The sequence below is a fragment of the Cydia pomonella genome, chromosome 15, assembly GCF_033807575.1.
Source record: "Cydia pomonella isolate Wapato2018A chromosome 15, ilCydPomo1, whole genome shotgun sequence".
Taxonomy (NCBI): Eukaryota; Metazoa; Arthropoda; class Insecta; order Lepidoptera; family Tortricidae; genus Cydia; species Cydia pomonella.
This window is the reverse complement of record NC_084717.1, coordinates 20,102,239-20,119,688: the sequence shown is the minus strand read 5'-3', so window position 1 is coordinate 20,119,688 and position 17,450 is coordinate 20,102,239. Positions and strand designations below refer to the sequence as shown.

General features: G+C 35.7%; 1 protein-coding gene across 1 annotated transcript; it reads left to right on the top strand.

Annotated features, from left to right (window-relative positions):
* The first annotated feature begins 1,553 nt into the window (after window positions 1–1,553).
* Window positions 1,554–15,926, top strand: LOC133525412 (uncharacterized). Its single transcript, XM_061861657.1, has 5 exons — window positions 1,554–1,681; window positions 3,810–3,885; window positions 5,066–5,308; window positions 6,029–6,158; window positions 14,581–15,926. Exons 1-5 carry the CDS (start codon window positions 1,668–1,670, stop codon window positions 14,691–14,693), a joined length of 576 nt encoding a protein of 191 aa, XP_061717641.1. The 5' UTR covers window positions 1,554–1,667; the 3' UTR covers window positions 14,694–15,926.
* The last annotated feature ends 1,524 nt before the right edge of the window (window positions 15,927–17,450 follow it).

Below are 17,450 nucleotides of genomic sequence, written 5' to 3'. Positions count from 1 at the left end.
GTGGTAAAATGTTGAACGAGATCTAGTAGTTTAAGTAGTTTTTTTTTAATACGTCATAAAGGAACCCTTCATGAGCGAGTCCGACTCGCACTTGGCCGCTTTTTTTTTTGGTATTTCATAGTTGGTATTTTCCTCGCATTGGTGTGGTGAAAAATTTTGTGTTTCACGCGGAGGCAAATTTGGCTTAAGCCTCCGCCGTGTTATTAACCCTCGCAACAGTCGCAACGCTCAAGATTCCATTTTTCTCTTCTCTCTTGGAATCTTTCGCTTGTTTGGGTATCAATATTAGCACGAGCGGTTAAATAACAACTTTGCCCCCTTGCAAAAAAAAAAATAACTCATCTTCCACCAGCTAACATAAGGAAACAACTACAAATTTTGCATCTGATTACTTTGCCCCACATGTGGATAAAATGCAACTCCCATGCAATTTCCATTAGTTTCTGACACCAGTTGGTGTGGTGAAAAACACCACACCAACTGGTAAAGGCCCTCTTGATTGTGTCGACGGGTGACTGAGGAAAAGTTACAATGTGCAAAACTACCCACATATAGAAATAAAGAACCATAATAAACTGTAAATTTTAAGGCTAGTTATACATTACAACTATTTTCAAGTAGAGATAAAACTACGCGATAAACATACGCCGGCTCTAACCCTACACCTCTGACCCGAGATACCCGAGAAAATTTAATTCCCTCCTAAATTGTAGGAGGGTATCCCAATATAGGACCGGCAAGATACTGCGCGCGACACAACTTTTCAAAACATTACATCTTATAATTAACATGCATTACATTAAAAATACATTTCATTTGGTATGGAATTGAAAACTAATATTATACTAAGAATGTCCAACATCATGCAACTCAAAGGTCTCAGTCTATGACTTGCTTGTTCAGTCGCCATCAGTTATATCGGAGCGGCCAAGGTGCCCATAAATATTTGAGCACGCCTCTAATGTCAAGGCGTTAGAGTGCCTGTTCACCACACCAGTTCGTAAAGGCTCTCTTGATTGTACATACAAAAACGAACGAGAAAGTTGCATTTTATCCACAAGAGCGGCAAAGTAATTTGATGCAAATTTTGAGTTTTTTCCTTAGCTAGTAGAATTGGTTTTTAAATGATTTTGCATGATAAATAGGTGAGTTCGGCAAAGTTTTGGACGTTTCTAGGTGGGCTGAGATGTTATTAGGTTACGGACGTGATTCAAGTACAAAATTGATAATAATGAAACGCTCTATATAATTGAATTTTATATCTTTCCAGACGTCATAGCCGTTACTATATTTTGATACTGATTGTCCCTATACGGGGTCAGAAGCGTAAGAAGATTATCTGTATGGGTGAAATAAGGGACCGTGCGCGTTAGAGGGTCTGCCATCTTGTGGCCTGAATCGGAACCATAAACATGTACATTTACACGTCACGTGTTTTCTTGTGCATAGTAGATTCTGCCATCGGAACAAAAAACATCACATATACGCCTCGCGCCAAAAATCTGACGGCTCCTGTGCTGCCTCCTACAGTTCATGCACGCTCCCTATAACATTTGTTTGTTCATTCACAGCCAGTTCCTCCCTCCCCCCGCCGCGGGTCATCTGACTCTCATCATTGCATTTATTATCTTTGTTTGTGATACACGTGTGCTGTTCTTAACAGGAAAATGATGGACAAAAGGTAAGTTTCGTTTCTTATTTATCAAACTATTTAGACACTAGAAATTAAATCTTGACGTATAAGTGTGAATAGTTTATCCAATCGTTGCTGCAATTTAGCACACTTTATAGACACGCATATTGTAGTCATTGTATATGTAAACATATAATGTTGGTTTTTAAAGCCGTGTACGTAAGAGCTAAACTTTTACACCGTTAGTTAAATAATAAACTAAAAAAGTTATTTAAAGTGAAGAGTATTTAATTTTTGAAAGTTATTAAAAATCCCGAGCAGAAATTTGCCATTTTCTTTAGTTAGTTAAGATTATTGTTTTAATGGTAGGTAGTTAATAATCTGCCGAATTTTTTTAAGTTAATAGCTTTTTGTATTTTACTACAAAGACTTGCAGAATACTGCATCAACGGTCCAATCGTTTTGGAAATACAAAAAAAACAGGTAGGCGTTAACAAACATAATTCTACAAAAAATGCACCGAGTTAGGGCTCATTTAGAAGGTGCGAGAACTTGCATGCAAGTTTCATTACATTGCGGTATTTGATCGGTCGGCTGAATTGGATGTCACCTCCATAGTCCGCAATGTAACCAAAACATATACACGATTGCACGCCGTTTTAATGAGTTAAAGTTCAGTGGTGCGTGGTGCGTGTTTGTGCAGCTGTCTCGATTTAAGTGTTGGGTTTCCCAAAACGCAAATTCTACGTTATTTCTTTCTAGAAAATCAAGCTACTTTTGAGCATTATTTGATACATAATCGCAAAGATTTAGGAGCCTGCTAGTTTGACTATGAAGTCAGTATGAGAAACGAAGACCGTACCTTACCTACACTTCACAAACGGCCCGATTCGAGGAATGATTAAGACACGTTTAAGATTTTGGAAAGATCTTTAAAAGATCGATAAGTAAACGACATGTCAAAATTGACGTTTATTTCGATTCCGCTGTGATCCCAATAAGATTTATCTGCGATATTTCTAACGTCAAAGTGACATTGGTTGCCCGAATTCAGCTGCTTCTATCAATTATACGACATCTTCTTCTTCCTCGCGTTGTCCCGGCATTTAGCCACGGCTCACGGGAGCCTGGGGTCCGCTTGGCAACTATTCCCGAGAATTAAGCGTAGGCACTAGTTTTACGAAAGCGACTGCCATCTGACCTTCCAACCCAGAGGGTACACTAGGCCTTATTTGGGATTAGTCCGGTTTCCACACGATGTTTTCCTTCACCGAACAGCGACTGGTAAATATCAAATGATATTTCGTACATAAGTTCCGAAAAACTCATTGGTACGAGCCGGGATTTAAACCCGCGACCTCCGGATTGCAAGTCGCACGCTCTTACCGCTAGGCCACCAGCGCTTATACGACATACAAACAATATCTAAATGAGAACTTAATCTAAACTAGAACTTATCGTTATCGTATCTCATTCTTCGAATCGGGCCGAAAGAATCCCCTTCGAGTTTTTATTGATTTTAAAATAATTTAAAGCGCAAATAACTTTTTGTCTTCTAAGAGATAGATACCAAAGACGCCATTACCTTATTAGGTTAAATCTCTTTATTATTAAGTTATCTTTGGTATAAGGAAAATTATTTCAAAATGAGGATTTTTATAGATGTATTTTGTTAACATTGCAAGTAAAATAATACCTACATAGATATTCATTACATATTATGATTACACCCTGTCAGACTTGTGGGCGTATTTGCCGGTGCCGTATAGGCTTACATATGCCATAAAAAACCGGTCAAGTGCGAGTCGGACTCTCCCACCGAGGGTTCCGTACTTTTTAGTATTTGTTGTTATAACGGCAACAGAAATACATCATCTATGAAAATTTCAACTGACTAGCTATCACGGTTCATGAGATACAGCCTGGTGACAGACGGACGGACGGACAGCGGAGTCTTAGTAATAGGGTTCGTTTTACCCTTTGGGTACGAAACCCTAAAAAAAACGTTATCGCCGCACCTGACACTGTTTTAATAGTCTGTTTTAGACTTTTAAGCCAATGATGATGATTATGATTATTAACGTAATTATATAGATTTTACAAACAAAAAGTCATAACTTTATAATAATTTTTTTTAATTTGAAATGTTTCTGAAATTTTATTATTTATTTTTTAGCGCAATGATGAATAAAATGAGATGCTGTTGTATTTCCGTAGACGTCGGAACCTTCATTTTTGGAATTTTTAGCGCTGTGAGTATTTATCAATCTAATATTGAAGACGTTCGCGTTTTGAACTCATTTTAAAACATATTAAAACCGGGTATATCGCGGATTGATTTTGTTACCTTATTTCCGACATTTCGACGCAGGTTTTACTGGGGACCGATTTTAGAAATCCGAGCGCTCGATTTCGTCACTCGAAAATCTGTGAAAAACGGCGAAATGCAATTTTTTTAAAGACGAGCGATAGAAATTGGGAATCGAGTGGTATTGGCCACTCGTTTTCAATTCCATGAGAAGAATTTAAATGCCTAATGGTGGAGATATTATTGAACAAAATACACGAAATCGAGTGGTCGAAAATAGTCGAAATTTAAAAATCGGCTCCTTGGTCGTGGTCGCGGATAACTGATGTCCCAGCAAACAAAAAATCGAACGATTTAAAAATTGGTTGTCCTTGAAGGAAAGAGACGCATAGAGGACAATCGAAAATATCGGTTAGGCCGCAAGGCAAAAACCAACCTTCGAATTCCGAATTTAAAATCGCATCGGCAAATACCGGTCTAGAGAATTAGACATGTAGGTAGTGGTACTGCTTTAGCTTTGGGTTATGTGGGTGTTATTCTTTGTGTAAGTCTGTTTAGTGATTCGTTAATTTTATTCGTTAATTCGAAAGGCATAGACTACTTTTTTCGATTTCTATAGAAGGGGTAGTTATATTAAGCAAAAAGCAGAGTTACGTTAAATATTTACAAGGGTTTTGCTTGTATTTTACAAATGATTCATTGGTTTAGATTTTTTTTATTGTACCTAGTATTTGTAGTAAATCTTACTTCGTTTGGATACCCAGATGTCTGATTATTTAATTTAAGATTTGATCGAGCTTGTCTCAAGGACATATAAGTAAAAATAAATACTTTAAGTCCGTCTAATTCAAAGAGGGCAGCCGTTAAAAATACCATGTTTTCGCTTGCACGAATGTGTTTAAGGCGGTGAGCGGCAGGGTCACAAAATATTAAGACCCAAGGCCTCGGTTTCACCATCCTAACAATTGTAGCCTGATATTGATAATTTATCGTACATTCCTGATCCAATAAATATAATATTAACGCTCCTACAGTCGGCAACGTTACACACTAATCTAGAAACGAACAGAAAATCAAGTTAGTCAAATAAGCGCCTACTCTAATTGTTCGTAATGAAATTCCAGGTGATATCAGCCATCGGTATCCTTGCCTTCGCGACCTTCCATCTCTGGTTCGGAGCCTTCTCCCAAGAAAAGGACTTCGAACAATGGCTGCGAGACCCCAACTCCATGCCGTCGCACGGAGATGCCCAATATAAGAAGAGATTGGCGACTTATATGTGGATCATGATCTTTGTGTTCCTCTGGTTTATATCCTGTCTGGTGTCGTTCATCTTCTCAGTGTTCCTCTGTTATGGAACCCACAAGGTAAGATGTTATCTATAACTTTTTAAAACCAATGTTAAGTGTTGTATTTTATGGTGTTATGTATAAACGTGCTACAAGGCCTCAGTTAGCTATTAATCATTTGGATTTATCTGTCATTCTGATATACGTATTTGTATATTAGAGCCTCGGTTTTTTGTACCAATTGGCGTTAAAACTCTAGGTCCATGGGGTCCCGTGCACAAGTTTTTTAACAGAAAGGTATGATTGACGTAACTGGTGACCGAAGAGCTGGCGGCTTCCTCGTACAACGTATCAGCATTACGATACGAGGAAATGCCGTCAGCATCCTTGGGACAATGCCTCAAGGGCCTATTTTAAATTTAAACTACATAGTTATAGTAATATATCATCATCATATCAGCCTTTAATCGCCCACTGCTGAGCATAGGCCTCTCTTCCAGTACGCCACTTGTCCCGATCCTGAGCTAATCGCATCCAGAAGTGTCCCGCAATTTTCCGAATGTTGTGTGTGTTGTGTTTGTTTAAAAAGTTGTAAGTCGTAGATCATCCTATTTTCATCAAGTCATATCTAATCATAGGATCCTAGAGATAGTAACACTTCATATCAACATTTTTATAGTAACTTGTGTATTTTCATCAGGAAAGTGCCATTTAGTGAAGTCCATAAAATTATGGCTTGTGAGACTGTACTGCCTGCTTTTTTGAAAGATTATTAACAATATTAACGATGATTTCCAGAGGCGGCCCGCCTTCGTGAAGGCCTACTTAGTCTACGGCATTGTGATGATCACACTGATGCTGGCGGTGGCTTGCTACCACACCTGGAGGGGAGATATCGTGGATACGCTCATACAGCTCATTTATTGCGGTAAATACCTTGGATAACATAACCAGAGGCCTTAGTGAAGGCCTACTTAGTATATCGCATTGTGATGACCACACTGATGCTGGCGGTGGCTTGCTACTACACCTGGAGGCGAGACATCGTTAATACGCTCATACATCTCACTTATTGCGGTAAATACCTTGGATTACATAACCAGAGGCCTTCGTGGAGGACTACTTAGTATACGGCACTGTTATGACCACACTGATGGTGGCGGTGGCTTGCCTACTACTGGAGGGGAGACGTCGTCAATACGCTCATACAGCTCATTTATTGCGGTAAATACCTTGGATAACATAACCAAAGGCCTTAGTAAAGGCTTACTTAGTATATCGCATTGTGATGACCACACTGATGCTGGTGGTAGCGTGCTACTACACCTGGAGAGGAGACATCGTCTGGCCGTTCAGGGTTTTATTATTTAGTTCTATTATTAGGACATTGGGCCTTCCTCGGAAGTCTCTTTTAAACTGGGCCGTAGGAGGTTAAAGTTTAAATAAATAAATCTCAGTCACGGTACCTATTTGTGTGTTCATAAGGAATATTTATTCCTGAGTTATAGGGAGCGTGCATGAACTGTAGTGAGTGTAGGAGGTAGCACAGGAGCCGTCAGATTTTTCACGCGAGGCGTAAATTTGATGTTTATTGTTCTGATGTAGCCCACAAGATGGCAGAACCGACTATGCACAAGAAAACACGTGACGTGTAATTGTACATATGTATTGTTCCGATTCAGGCCACAAGATGGCAGACCCTCCAACGGGCACGGTCCCTATAGAGGTTATCTATGTATCTACGTTTGCGCTAAGTACGACGACAGCGCCAAGCCTCATTTTATAGAACTAGGGATGCTTACATTACCTTCACTTCTAATATTCCAGTCTATGCGAGAGAGAACTTAGAACTGTATGGGAGACGAGGTGACGGAAATGCACGGGTGACTCGAAAAGCGCACAAAATAAAGACCATCCCTCGCACACTCAAAAAGACTGCAAAGTCCGTCCATATTGTAGCACCTATAGTTTACAACAAATTGGCAAAAGTTGTAATAGAAGCTGTAAGCGACACTAGGTTTAAATATAGATAAAAAAAATGGCTCATTGGAAAATGATTCTACAGTTATAAAGAATTTATAGAACAAAAAGAAATAAAATAATATGTATGCATAATCACTAAAGTATAATTATGAAATTATATATATATATATATATATATATATATATATATATATATATATATATAAAGACTAATTTATAATAATTGAATAATATGTAAGTTGTGATTGTGACCTGTAAGTTATTATTACCAATAAAGAATGTCTATGTCTATATCATCGCCTATTATAGTGTAGGAAATGAAGCAAGTTGTTGTATGGAGACCCATGCATTAATTTCTCAGTCGATGAAATTTTGCTTGGTTATTGCATAGTATGAGTCGTAACTAACATATAAATATCCAAAAAAAAAACACTTCTAAGTTAGGTATTTATACGTAAAAATATAAATCTGTTTATATTTTTAACCGAGTAATTCCTCTGTACAAAATTATTTTACCAAATAAGTTATTTGTATCAGTATGTAATACTAGAAAAAAATCAAAAATTTTTGTCAAACATGTGATTTTTTTTTTAATGATAATTCCTTTTTTTGACGCTCATTTTCATCGGAAAATTGCTCTGTATTTTTTTCTTCTTATATGATCTTAGAATATAATTTGGCTTAGTGGGTAAGAATATCCAAAAAAAATACATACCCAAATGTATGTATTTTACACATTTTAAAAACTGAGAGTGGAAAATTTCTCAGCCTGTATTCTTTTTAAATATATACTAAGTAGTCACGTATACACTTAAATTCAAAATATCCAAAAGAAATATCATCCAGAACACCGAAATTTTTGAAGCGAAGATGAATCCATCCCGCGGTTACGCAATAATGTACCGTCTTCCTTTAGCAGTTAAGTGCAGATTAGTGTCCTTGTGCTACTAGTACGACCCGACCGCGTGACCCGCAGTCCACACTTAAGAAGGGAATTGTCGTTGCCACTGATGTGTGAGTCTTTACACTACATTTAGTGATTTTTGCGTTTTCTTTGTACCGAATAATATATACTTACGCAGTTTTATATAACATTGATTAGAATAATATCAAGGGGTTTAAAGGTCCCTTTTTTCAGTTTTTCTTAAATAACTCGTAAACGGTGGCCCATAGCATAAAATGTTCTTTTTTACAAAAAAGATTCAGTAAACTTTTTGAAAGTATCAATATTTAAAAAGATATTAAAGGGGGAAAGTCAATTAAAATCAATTCTAAGGTTCCTTTTCTTTCGTTTTTCGTAAATAATTTGTAAAGTATGATCCATAGCAAAAAATCTCTCATACATAAATATTAACCATAATTTTTACTACAAGAAAGATATATGAAACTTTTCCCTAGGATCATCATTTAAAAAGATACTAAAGCGGGAATATTAATACTAATCAATTTTAAAGTCACTTCTTAGTTTTTCGTAAATAACTCTTAAACGGCAGCTCATAACAAAACAGGTTCTTATACATAAATAATTAACATAATATTTCCTACAAAAAACATACAGAACACTTTTCTCCAGGATCAATATTTAAAACAATATTAAAGGGGGAAAGTAAATCACAAACAATTTACAAGTCCCTAATTTTTTTGTTTTTCGTAAATAACTCGTAAGCAGTGGCCCAATGAAAAAAGTTCTTTATACATTAATAATAGAAATGTAATTTTGACAACAAAATTTCCGTAATTTTTTTCGCTAGGATCAATATTTAATGAGATATTAAAATTCATTATAATCAGTTTCCAGGTCCTTTTTAGGGTTCCGTACCCAAAGGGTAAAACGGGACCCTATTAATAAGACTCCGCTGTCCGTCCGTCCGTCTGTCACCAGGCTGTATCTCATGAACCGTGATATATAGTTGAAATTTTCACAGATGATGTATTTCTGTTGCCGCTATAACAACAAATACTAACAAGTACGGAACCCTCGGTGGGCGAGACCGACTAGCACTTGTTGGGTTTTTTTTTAGTCAGAGGGGCAAAGTTACTTACAATGAATCCTCAGGTCTCTTTTTTAGTTTTTCGTAAATAATTTGTAAAGTATTATGACCTATAGCAAAATATACATATATAAACAATTATAATAAAATTTTCTACAAAAGACATGCGGAACATTTTTCCCTAAGATCAATATTCATTAAGGTTTAAAAGCGAGAAACACAAATAATGTGCAGAATTGATTAAAATTAACTTTCGCGGTTTAATATCTCAATAATATTGATCCTAAAGAAAAAGAATAGAAATCTTTTTTCTAGAAAATTTTATGTTAAGTATTTATGTTTGAACGTGTTTTGCTACGGGCTACCGTTTACGAGTTACTTACGAAAACTAAAAAGGGTTTTTAAAATTGATTATTATTAACATTCCCGCTTTAGTATCTTTTTAAATATTCATCCTAGCGAAAAGTGTGCTACATATTTCTTATAGAAAATTTTACGTTACTTATTTATGTATGAGACATTTTTTTGCTATGGGTCATACTTTAGAAATTATTTACGAAAACTAAAGAAAAGGAACCTTAGAATTGGTTTTATTAACTTTCCCTCTTTAATATCTTTTTAAATATTGATCCTTTCACAAAGGGTACTGAATCTTTTTTGTAGAAGTTTTGTGTAGATCATTTACATTTTACAGCGTTTTTTGCTAATTGCCACCGTTTACGAAAATATAGAAAAATGGACCATAAAATTGATTTTAATTAACTTTCCCGCTTTAATATATTTTTAAATATTGATCCTAGTGGAAAAGTGGACTGAATTTTTCTGGTACGAAATTTTATTTACATGATTTGCGTGAAAGAACATTTTTTGATATGGGCCACCGTTTACGAGTTATTTAAGATAAACTAAAAAAGGGCCATTTAAAGCTAGCAGCCGCGTCGATGCAATTGTCTCACGTGCGCTCCGAGCGATATCATTGTCGCTGGTTACGTTTAGAATTATAGTTTGGCATGCTATGACAGAAATATTTATATTTATATGTATTTCTGTTGCCGCTATAATAAGAAATACTAAAAAGTACGGAACCCTCGGTGTGCGAGTCCGACTCGCACTTGTCCGGTTTTTTAGTCAAAGAGGAGCAAAGTTACTTACAATGAATCCTCAGGTCTCTTTTTTTAGTTTTTCGTAAATAATTTGTAAAGTATGACCTATAGCAAAAAATATATATGTGTATATAAACAATTATAATAAAATTTTCTACAAGACATGCGGAACACTTTTCCCTAATTTCAATATTTATTACGCTTTTAAAGCGAGAAACACAAATAATGTGCAGAATTGATTAAAATTAACTTTCGCCGTTTAATATCTCAATAATATTGATCCTAAAGAAAAAGTGTAAGAAATCTTTTTTCCAGAAAATTTTATCTTAAGTATTTATGTTTAACATTCTTATTGCACTGGAGCACCGTTTAAGAGTTATTTACGAACAACTAAAAAAAGTACCTATGAATTGATTAACCCCCTATAAATATTGATCCTAGAGAAAAGTGATCGAATTATTTTTTGTAGGAAATATTATGTGCATTCTTTATGTATAAGAACGTGTTTTGCTACGGGCTACAGTTTACGAGTTACTTATGAAAACTAAAAAGGGTTTTTAAAATTGATTATTATTAACATTCCCGCTTTAGTATCTTTTTAAATATTCATCCTAGCGAAAAGTGTGCTAGATACAGCGATTGATAATAAACATAGATGTCGAACTAGCTCTGCAAAATGACCCCACACACATTGTGCCGAAGCGGGCGGGGCGTCAATGTTGTGCCGCGGAGCTATTTAGTTCGCAAATGTCGGCCCGTTGTGACAGTCATAGTAAGAAGTATTCAAATTATATCTTTAACGAAAGAATTATGCCTTATTGTGCGGATAAATGATGTGCTAGTCGTTCCAACAAACACTGGAAAAAATATGGGATTACTTTTCACGTATAGTTTAGCTAGGATCATATTAATTTGATTTCTCTTGATCACAACAGGCTTTATATGGGGATGATGTTATGCATTTTAAACAACCATTGATATTAAGAAACTTTCATTTTTAATTTGTTCAGGTTGCTATTTTAATAATTTAAATTTGTGATAGTAAATACGAGTCGCCGTTGTAAGTGGAGGTTTTTTATGTGTACTTACTAAGCCCCGGTATCTGGCTGCTATTTACAACTTTTCGTTAAGTTCGCGGACGGCTGGACCGATTTGGCTAATTTTGGTATTGGAATATTTCTAGGTCCAGGGAAGGTTTGAACGGTGAAAAATTATGGAAAGAATGCGAGGAAAATAGTAAAAACAATAATGCTATTTTTCTCAAACTTTTAATGAAATGTTGACATGACTTACTTCAAAATCTTCAAATTAGGTCCGGAAATACTACATATCAGGTGCGATGAGTGAAGATGATATGTAAAGGAATTTCATATTGCCTTACACACCTAGGCCTGTAAGGCAACCTTCTTTTGTTTTTGAACGTCAAATTATGGCACGTTTTGGCATTCAACCAAAAATAAAACCTATAAGCAAAATTCTGCCATTATGTTTTTTTTTTTTGGGTTTGTTTTTCTTTTTTGTGTTTGTTAAACATTATTTTGGGGTTTCAATGGGGAACAGAAATTCCATTATTTTTGCGCTACGACGTACGGTTTAGGAGATACAGCCCCATAAAGTTTTTTTTTTCAGTCATGCAGAAATCTTTATAGGGCTGTATCTCCTAAGCCGTGCGTCGTAGCGTAAAAATAATCAAATTTTCGTTCCCCTTTTAATAACCCGAAAGTAATAATAACAATCATCATCATCGATCATCATCATCATCCTATTTTTTTAATTATTTCATTGCAAGTTTGAGAAAAGCACTATACAAATCTCAGCGAGAAACGGGGGGGGTTGCCGGCCGCGTATTCCTATCAGACCTCGCTACGCTCGGCCGTCTATATCTACTTGGCCTGCAACCCTTCGTTTCCCGTTCTCTATAGTAATGTACTATTCCCATACAAACTTCCTATGACGACGTGTTCAATACGAATTTCTGCATGTTTGCTCTGATCAAGATGAAAATCGATATCTGAGGATCCTGGAGGACCTTAATAATGAATATGAGGTCAAAATTAAACAAACGCCCGCCAACTTGGATTTCGCGGCATTTTTTTTTTAAATTTTGATCTCAAATTTGTAAATAAAAGGCCTCTCGGATCCTCAGATATCGGTTTTCATCTTGATCAGAGTAAAATCCAAAATTCCAAATGCCAGCTGTATTTTTCCAATTTTGACCTACCAAATTTACATTCATTTACATCTGACATTTCTGTGCCACCTAACTAAACGTCGCAGGCGCCCTATAAGATGAACGACACAATGTAATAATTGGTTCGAAGGCTTAATTGCCTTTAAACACGTGCAATAAACGAACAAATAATAAGCCTTTAAAATAAAATAATAAATTATCATACAAAAATATTGCATTTAAAACTAGTCTATATTGCATGAAACTGTCTACCTAGAGCTGCGCTACAGCCTATCACAGCGCCTCATTTTATAATAGACCAATCGTAGTTCGGGTGTTTTAAATTGGCCAATCATGGTCAAATGAAGTTTCGTCGAAGAAAACGAGACCTGAACTTTGACGAGTTGCAATTGGTCCGTTATTAGTATTGCGTGTTTTAATAGTGGGGCCACTTTTACGCTGATATTTTGTTTGACGTTAGTCTTCTATGTTTTTTTCGTTCGCTGGCTAGATATTTTTTATAGAAAATTTTATGTTACTTATTTATGTATAAGATATTTTTTTTTGCTATGGGTCATACTTTACAAATTATTTACGAAAACTAAAGAAAATGAACCTTAGAATTGGTTTTATTAACTTTCCCTTTTTAATATCTTTTTAAATATTGATCCTTTCACAAAGTGTACTGAATCTTTTTTGTAGAAGTTTTGTGTAGATTATTTACATCTTACAGCGTTTTTTGCTAATTGCCACCGTTTACGAAAATATAGAAAAATGAACCAGAAAATTGATTTTAATTAATTTTCCCGCTTTAATATCTTTTTAAATATTGATCCTAGTAAAAAGTGTACTGAATTTTTCTTGTAGGAAATGTTATATAGATGATTTGCGTGATAGATCATTTTTTGATATGGGCCACCGTTCACGAGTTATTTAAGATAAACTAAAAAAGGGACATTTAAACCCTCCCTCCCCCGTACACAATAGCGCCACCCCCATCTATCAGTACTTTCAGTATGTTATGTAAGGTACCTTTATCTACAACTATGCCAAAATTCGCTTATACACGAATTATTTCCCCGTTTTTTCCTTCGTTTGGTGGCCTAATACGTACGACTCGAATTGAATAAATTGAATTTAAGAATATAAATATTTAAATTAGACACATCGCATAACCTACCTATACTTCATTTGTAGGTACGGTAGAGACTATATTTACGGTAGGTACTACACAGACAGGCAGGCATTAGGCAGGTCAAAAAAGAAACGAGTCGAAATATTTTTTAAAACAGTAACCTGCACCTAGGCGATACGCGAATGAATAGAGAAGTAGCAAACTGCCACCGCCGGGCAGGCGCGGCGCGCGCGCTGGCGGCGGCCGGTACCGCTCCCGCACCCCACTTGTACACCCCGCTCCCTACACACTGCTCCCGATATGTTAAGTTTTTAATACGCTCGTTATTTTTTTGGATGTTTTTATAGTTGGATGGAAATAAAACTGTGATCTTAATTCAATAAATAAAATGGATAGAGAATTTTTTCACAGCGAGTAAAAAGGCAATTTCTGAAAATAGTATAGTTACATGGTTTTTTTTTTAGATTTTCATTTTGTAGCTATAAAACGGCAATAAAATGGCATTCCAGTGAAAAAATTAGACGGAGTAGTTTTCCGGTCCAAGACACGTCCAAAAATTATATTTTATTAATATTGGTATTTCTGCTGGGATATTTTTTTGGATATTTCATATATTGTTCTAATACGTTACATGAATATGTCTGGTGAAGAAAGTTTGAACGGAGCATTTTTCCGTAAAAAGATATTAACGATTTCATACTTTAGGTATTTACTTAAATCCTATTATTATTATTCTTTGGAAATTAAGACAATACTTTTTATTTATTGATACTTTATCATACTGTAAAGTTTTTTCTGGCAGAGGAGTTACTGCGGGGTCCACTACCTTTATTTCCTACACTATTAGCCACAGTACGAGCTTCGCCTAGTTTTCGGCTCGGTTGATCTGTGTAAGATCGTCTCATCCATTGCGTCCAAAAATATATCCTTCTATCTGTTATTCACAATGATTATGTTTTACTTTCCAGGCCTATACTCGTTGATTCTCCTGATGGTTAAGCGCACATACGAACTCATCCGAGCTGAGCACGCCTGCGAGTCCACACAAATTCTAACCTCCAAACCTAGCATGAATATTTAATTTCTAGAACGTTTCTTCATTATCAAAATTATTTTAAAGCATAAATTATTAAATTTACGGCCTTGATAGGACTTTGTATCTCAAGCGAACCTTCCTCCCCAAACTCACCACTGGCTTTGTTTTTGAATTTGGAACCTTAAGTTATTGAATTTTGTACATATTCCTATATACATATCTACAATATTTGTTCAAAACAGAATGGTATGTACAAAAATTTGCACGCCCCTGGAGGTTAACTGCAAGTAAGTTCCCAATTTGAGAAAAATTCGCAGCCCATTCGCGCGCTCCAATAAATGCCAGCTATCATATCATGTCTGTATCAAAACTACAACATCTGAATACAGCTCCGGTAAATGGTGTCGTGCAGTCCTTGCAGGTGTTGCTTCGGTTGATGATCCTCGGAATAGAGCAATATCCGCGAAAATCGAAGTTCGTACATTTCGAGCAACTAGAGATAGTCACTCTAATTACGCCTTAATTGGAGTAAAAGAGTAAGATGACCGAAATTTGCGAATTTCGGTGTTTGCGGTAGGCCCTCAGATCGAAACGTCGAGTGATAATAAGCGAAAGATTCCTAGTCAGTGCTTGTAAAAATTATAATGAAAAATACATAGTTTTTTCTGCATTTAAAAAAAAAGGAAAAAGATACAATGTAAGTAAAATTGTCTAAAAATATTAATGGTTAATATGTGTCTTCTAATATAATTATCTCTGTAATGTATATCATAACATATATTGGTGTTGTAGTAAACTAATAAATTAAGTCTTGTCTGAGCAATCATAAAATAATATTAGTCATAAGTGGAAACTGTTTTGGCTGTGTATTCTCTAAATGAATTATTTAACTGTACTATTTTCCCTGTTTGTTTCCCAAGGTAAAAAAAAATTACGTGAGTCACGTTTTTAAATAATTTAAAAATAAGTCTGCATCTCACGAGATACATATCAAAATCTCCAAACATATCAAAAATTGTTGCCTAATCGAAAATAAAATGATGAATAAAATTGTAAAGTAAAGCGCAATTCTGGCCAAACGTCGGATGAGCATTGATTGTAAAATATTGCGCAATTCTGGCCAAAGATCGGATGAGCATTGATTGTAAAATATTGCGCAATTCTGGCCAAAGATCGGATGAGCATACGACATTGGCATATTTAGCATTAAAATAAATTTAATGTTATGATAAAAATTGTGTAAAACATTTGAAATAAATTATTATCTATATTTTAAAAGTCATATGGTTTTATTTGATAAATCCCCTTTCGTTTAAGTTTCGGTGAGGAAAGTCCAAATTTGATTTTTTTAATTAAACAATGTGTATGTTTATACACGGTGTAACACGAGAAATTCGAAAGATATTTGACCACGCAATTCTGAGGCCAAAAGATAGAAAAAAAACCGGATAAGTGCTAGTCGGACTCGCCCACCGAGGGTTCCGTACTTTTTAGTATTTGTTGTTATAGCGGCAACAGAAATACATCATCTGTGAAAATTTCAACTGTCTAGCTATCACGGTTCATGAGCTACAGCCGTGACAGACGGACGGACAGCGGAGTCTTAGTAATAGGGTCCCGTTTTACCCTTTGGGTACGGAACCCTAAAAATTATATGAGTTAATGTATATTTCGCCAATGTATTATAAGTATATTTCGTTTTTATTTTAGGTACTTTTTTAAATGTACTTACATACAAAGTAAATGTTATTGGTATTTTTTTTATACTACGTCGGTGGCAAACAAGCATACGGCCCGCCTGATGGTAAGCAGTCTCCGTAGCCTATGTACGCCTGCAACTCCAGAGGAGTTACATGCGCGTTACCAACCCTAAACCCTCCCCCACTAGTTGAGCTCTGGCAACCTTACTCACCGGCAGGAACACAACACTATGAGTAGGATCTAGTGTTATTTGGCTGCGGTTTTCTGTAAGGTGGCGGTACTTCCCCAGTTGGGCTCTGCTCTAGATCTGGAATGACATCCGCTGGCTGTGTCCTACCACACATAGCGAGATGACATTCACAATGCCCATACCTCTCTTAAAAAAGCGGCCAAGTGCGAGTCGGACTCGCCCATGAAGGGTTCCGTACATTTATGACGTATTAAAAACAAATAGCTTCCCCCCCCCCTACCATATCTCCGAAGTTTACCGACGAAAAATTATGAATTTTTTATATGATAATATAATTACTATAAATTTTACAGTAAAAATATAATCAGACCTCTATCTTCGAAACTTTTTTTTTAATTAATAAAAAAAACAATCCGATTTAAGTTTGCGATTAAACCAACTTTACGTGTGTTTATTACACTACATTTTTCTACGAGATTACATTAAATACACCTTTTTTCAAATAAAAGAACAATTATTGAAATCGGTTCACATGATAGAGAATTATCCTCGAAAAACCAACATACGTGCTTGTTTGTGACACTTTTGAGTTTTTGACAGTGGAAAATTGATTTGGAATATAATTGAGAACCTATTAATTATGGAAGGTAGAGGTAAGGAATGAAATTTCCTTGATCTAAAAAGTGTCCGTCAAAAAACCTTAAATAGGTGACGGTACAATACCTAGAATATTTGAAAAAAAAACTCAAATGTTAGACAGCGCACTTCACTCAGTCAATAACGTCTCGGTTCTTAGCTACTCTAGCGCTACTCTGGAGATTTTTGGAACTTATAGCTGAAAGCTGGACACTTTTGCAACAGTTATGCCTACGGAGATTTCATTCCTTACCTCTACCTTCCATACTATTAAT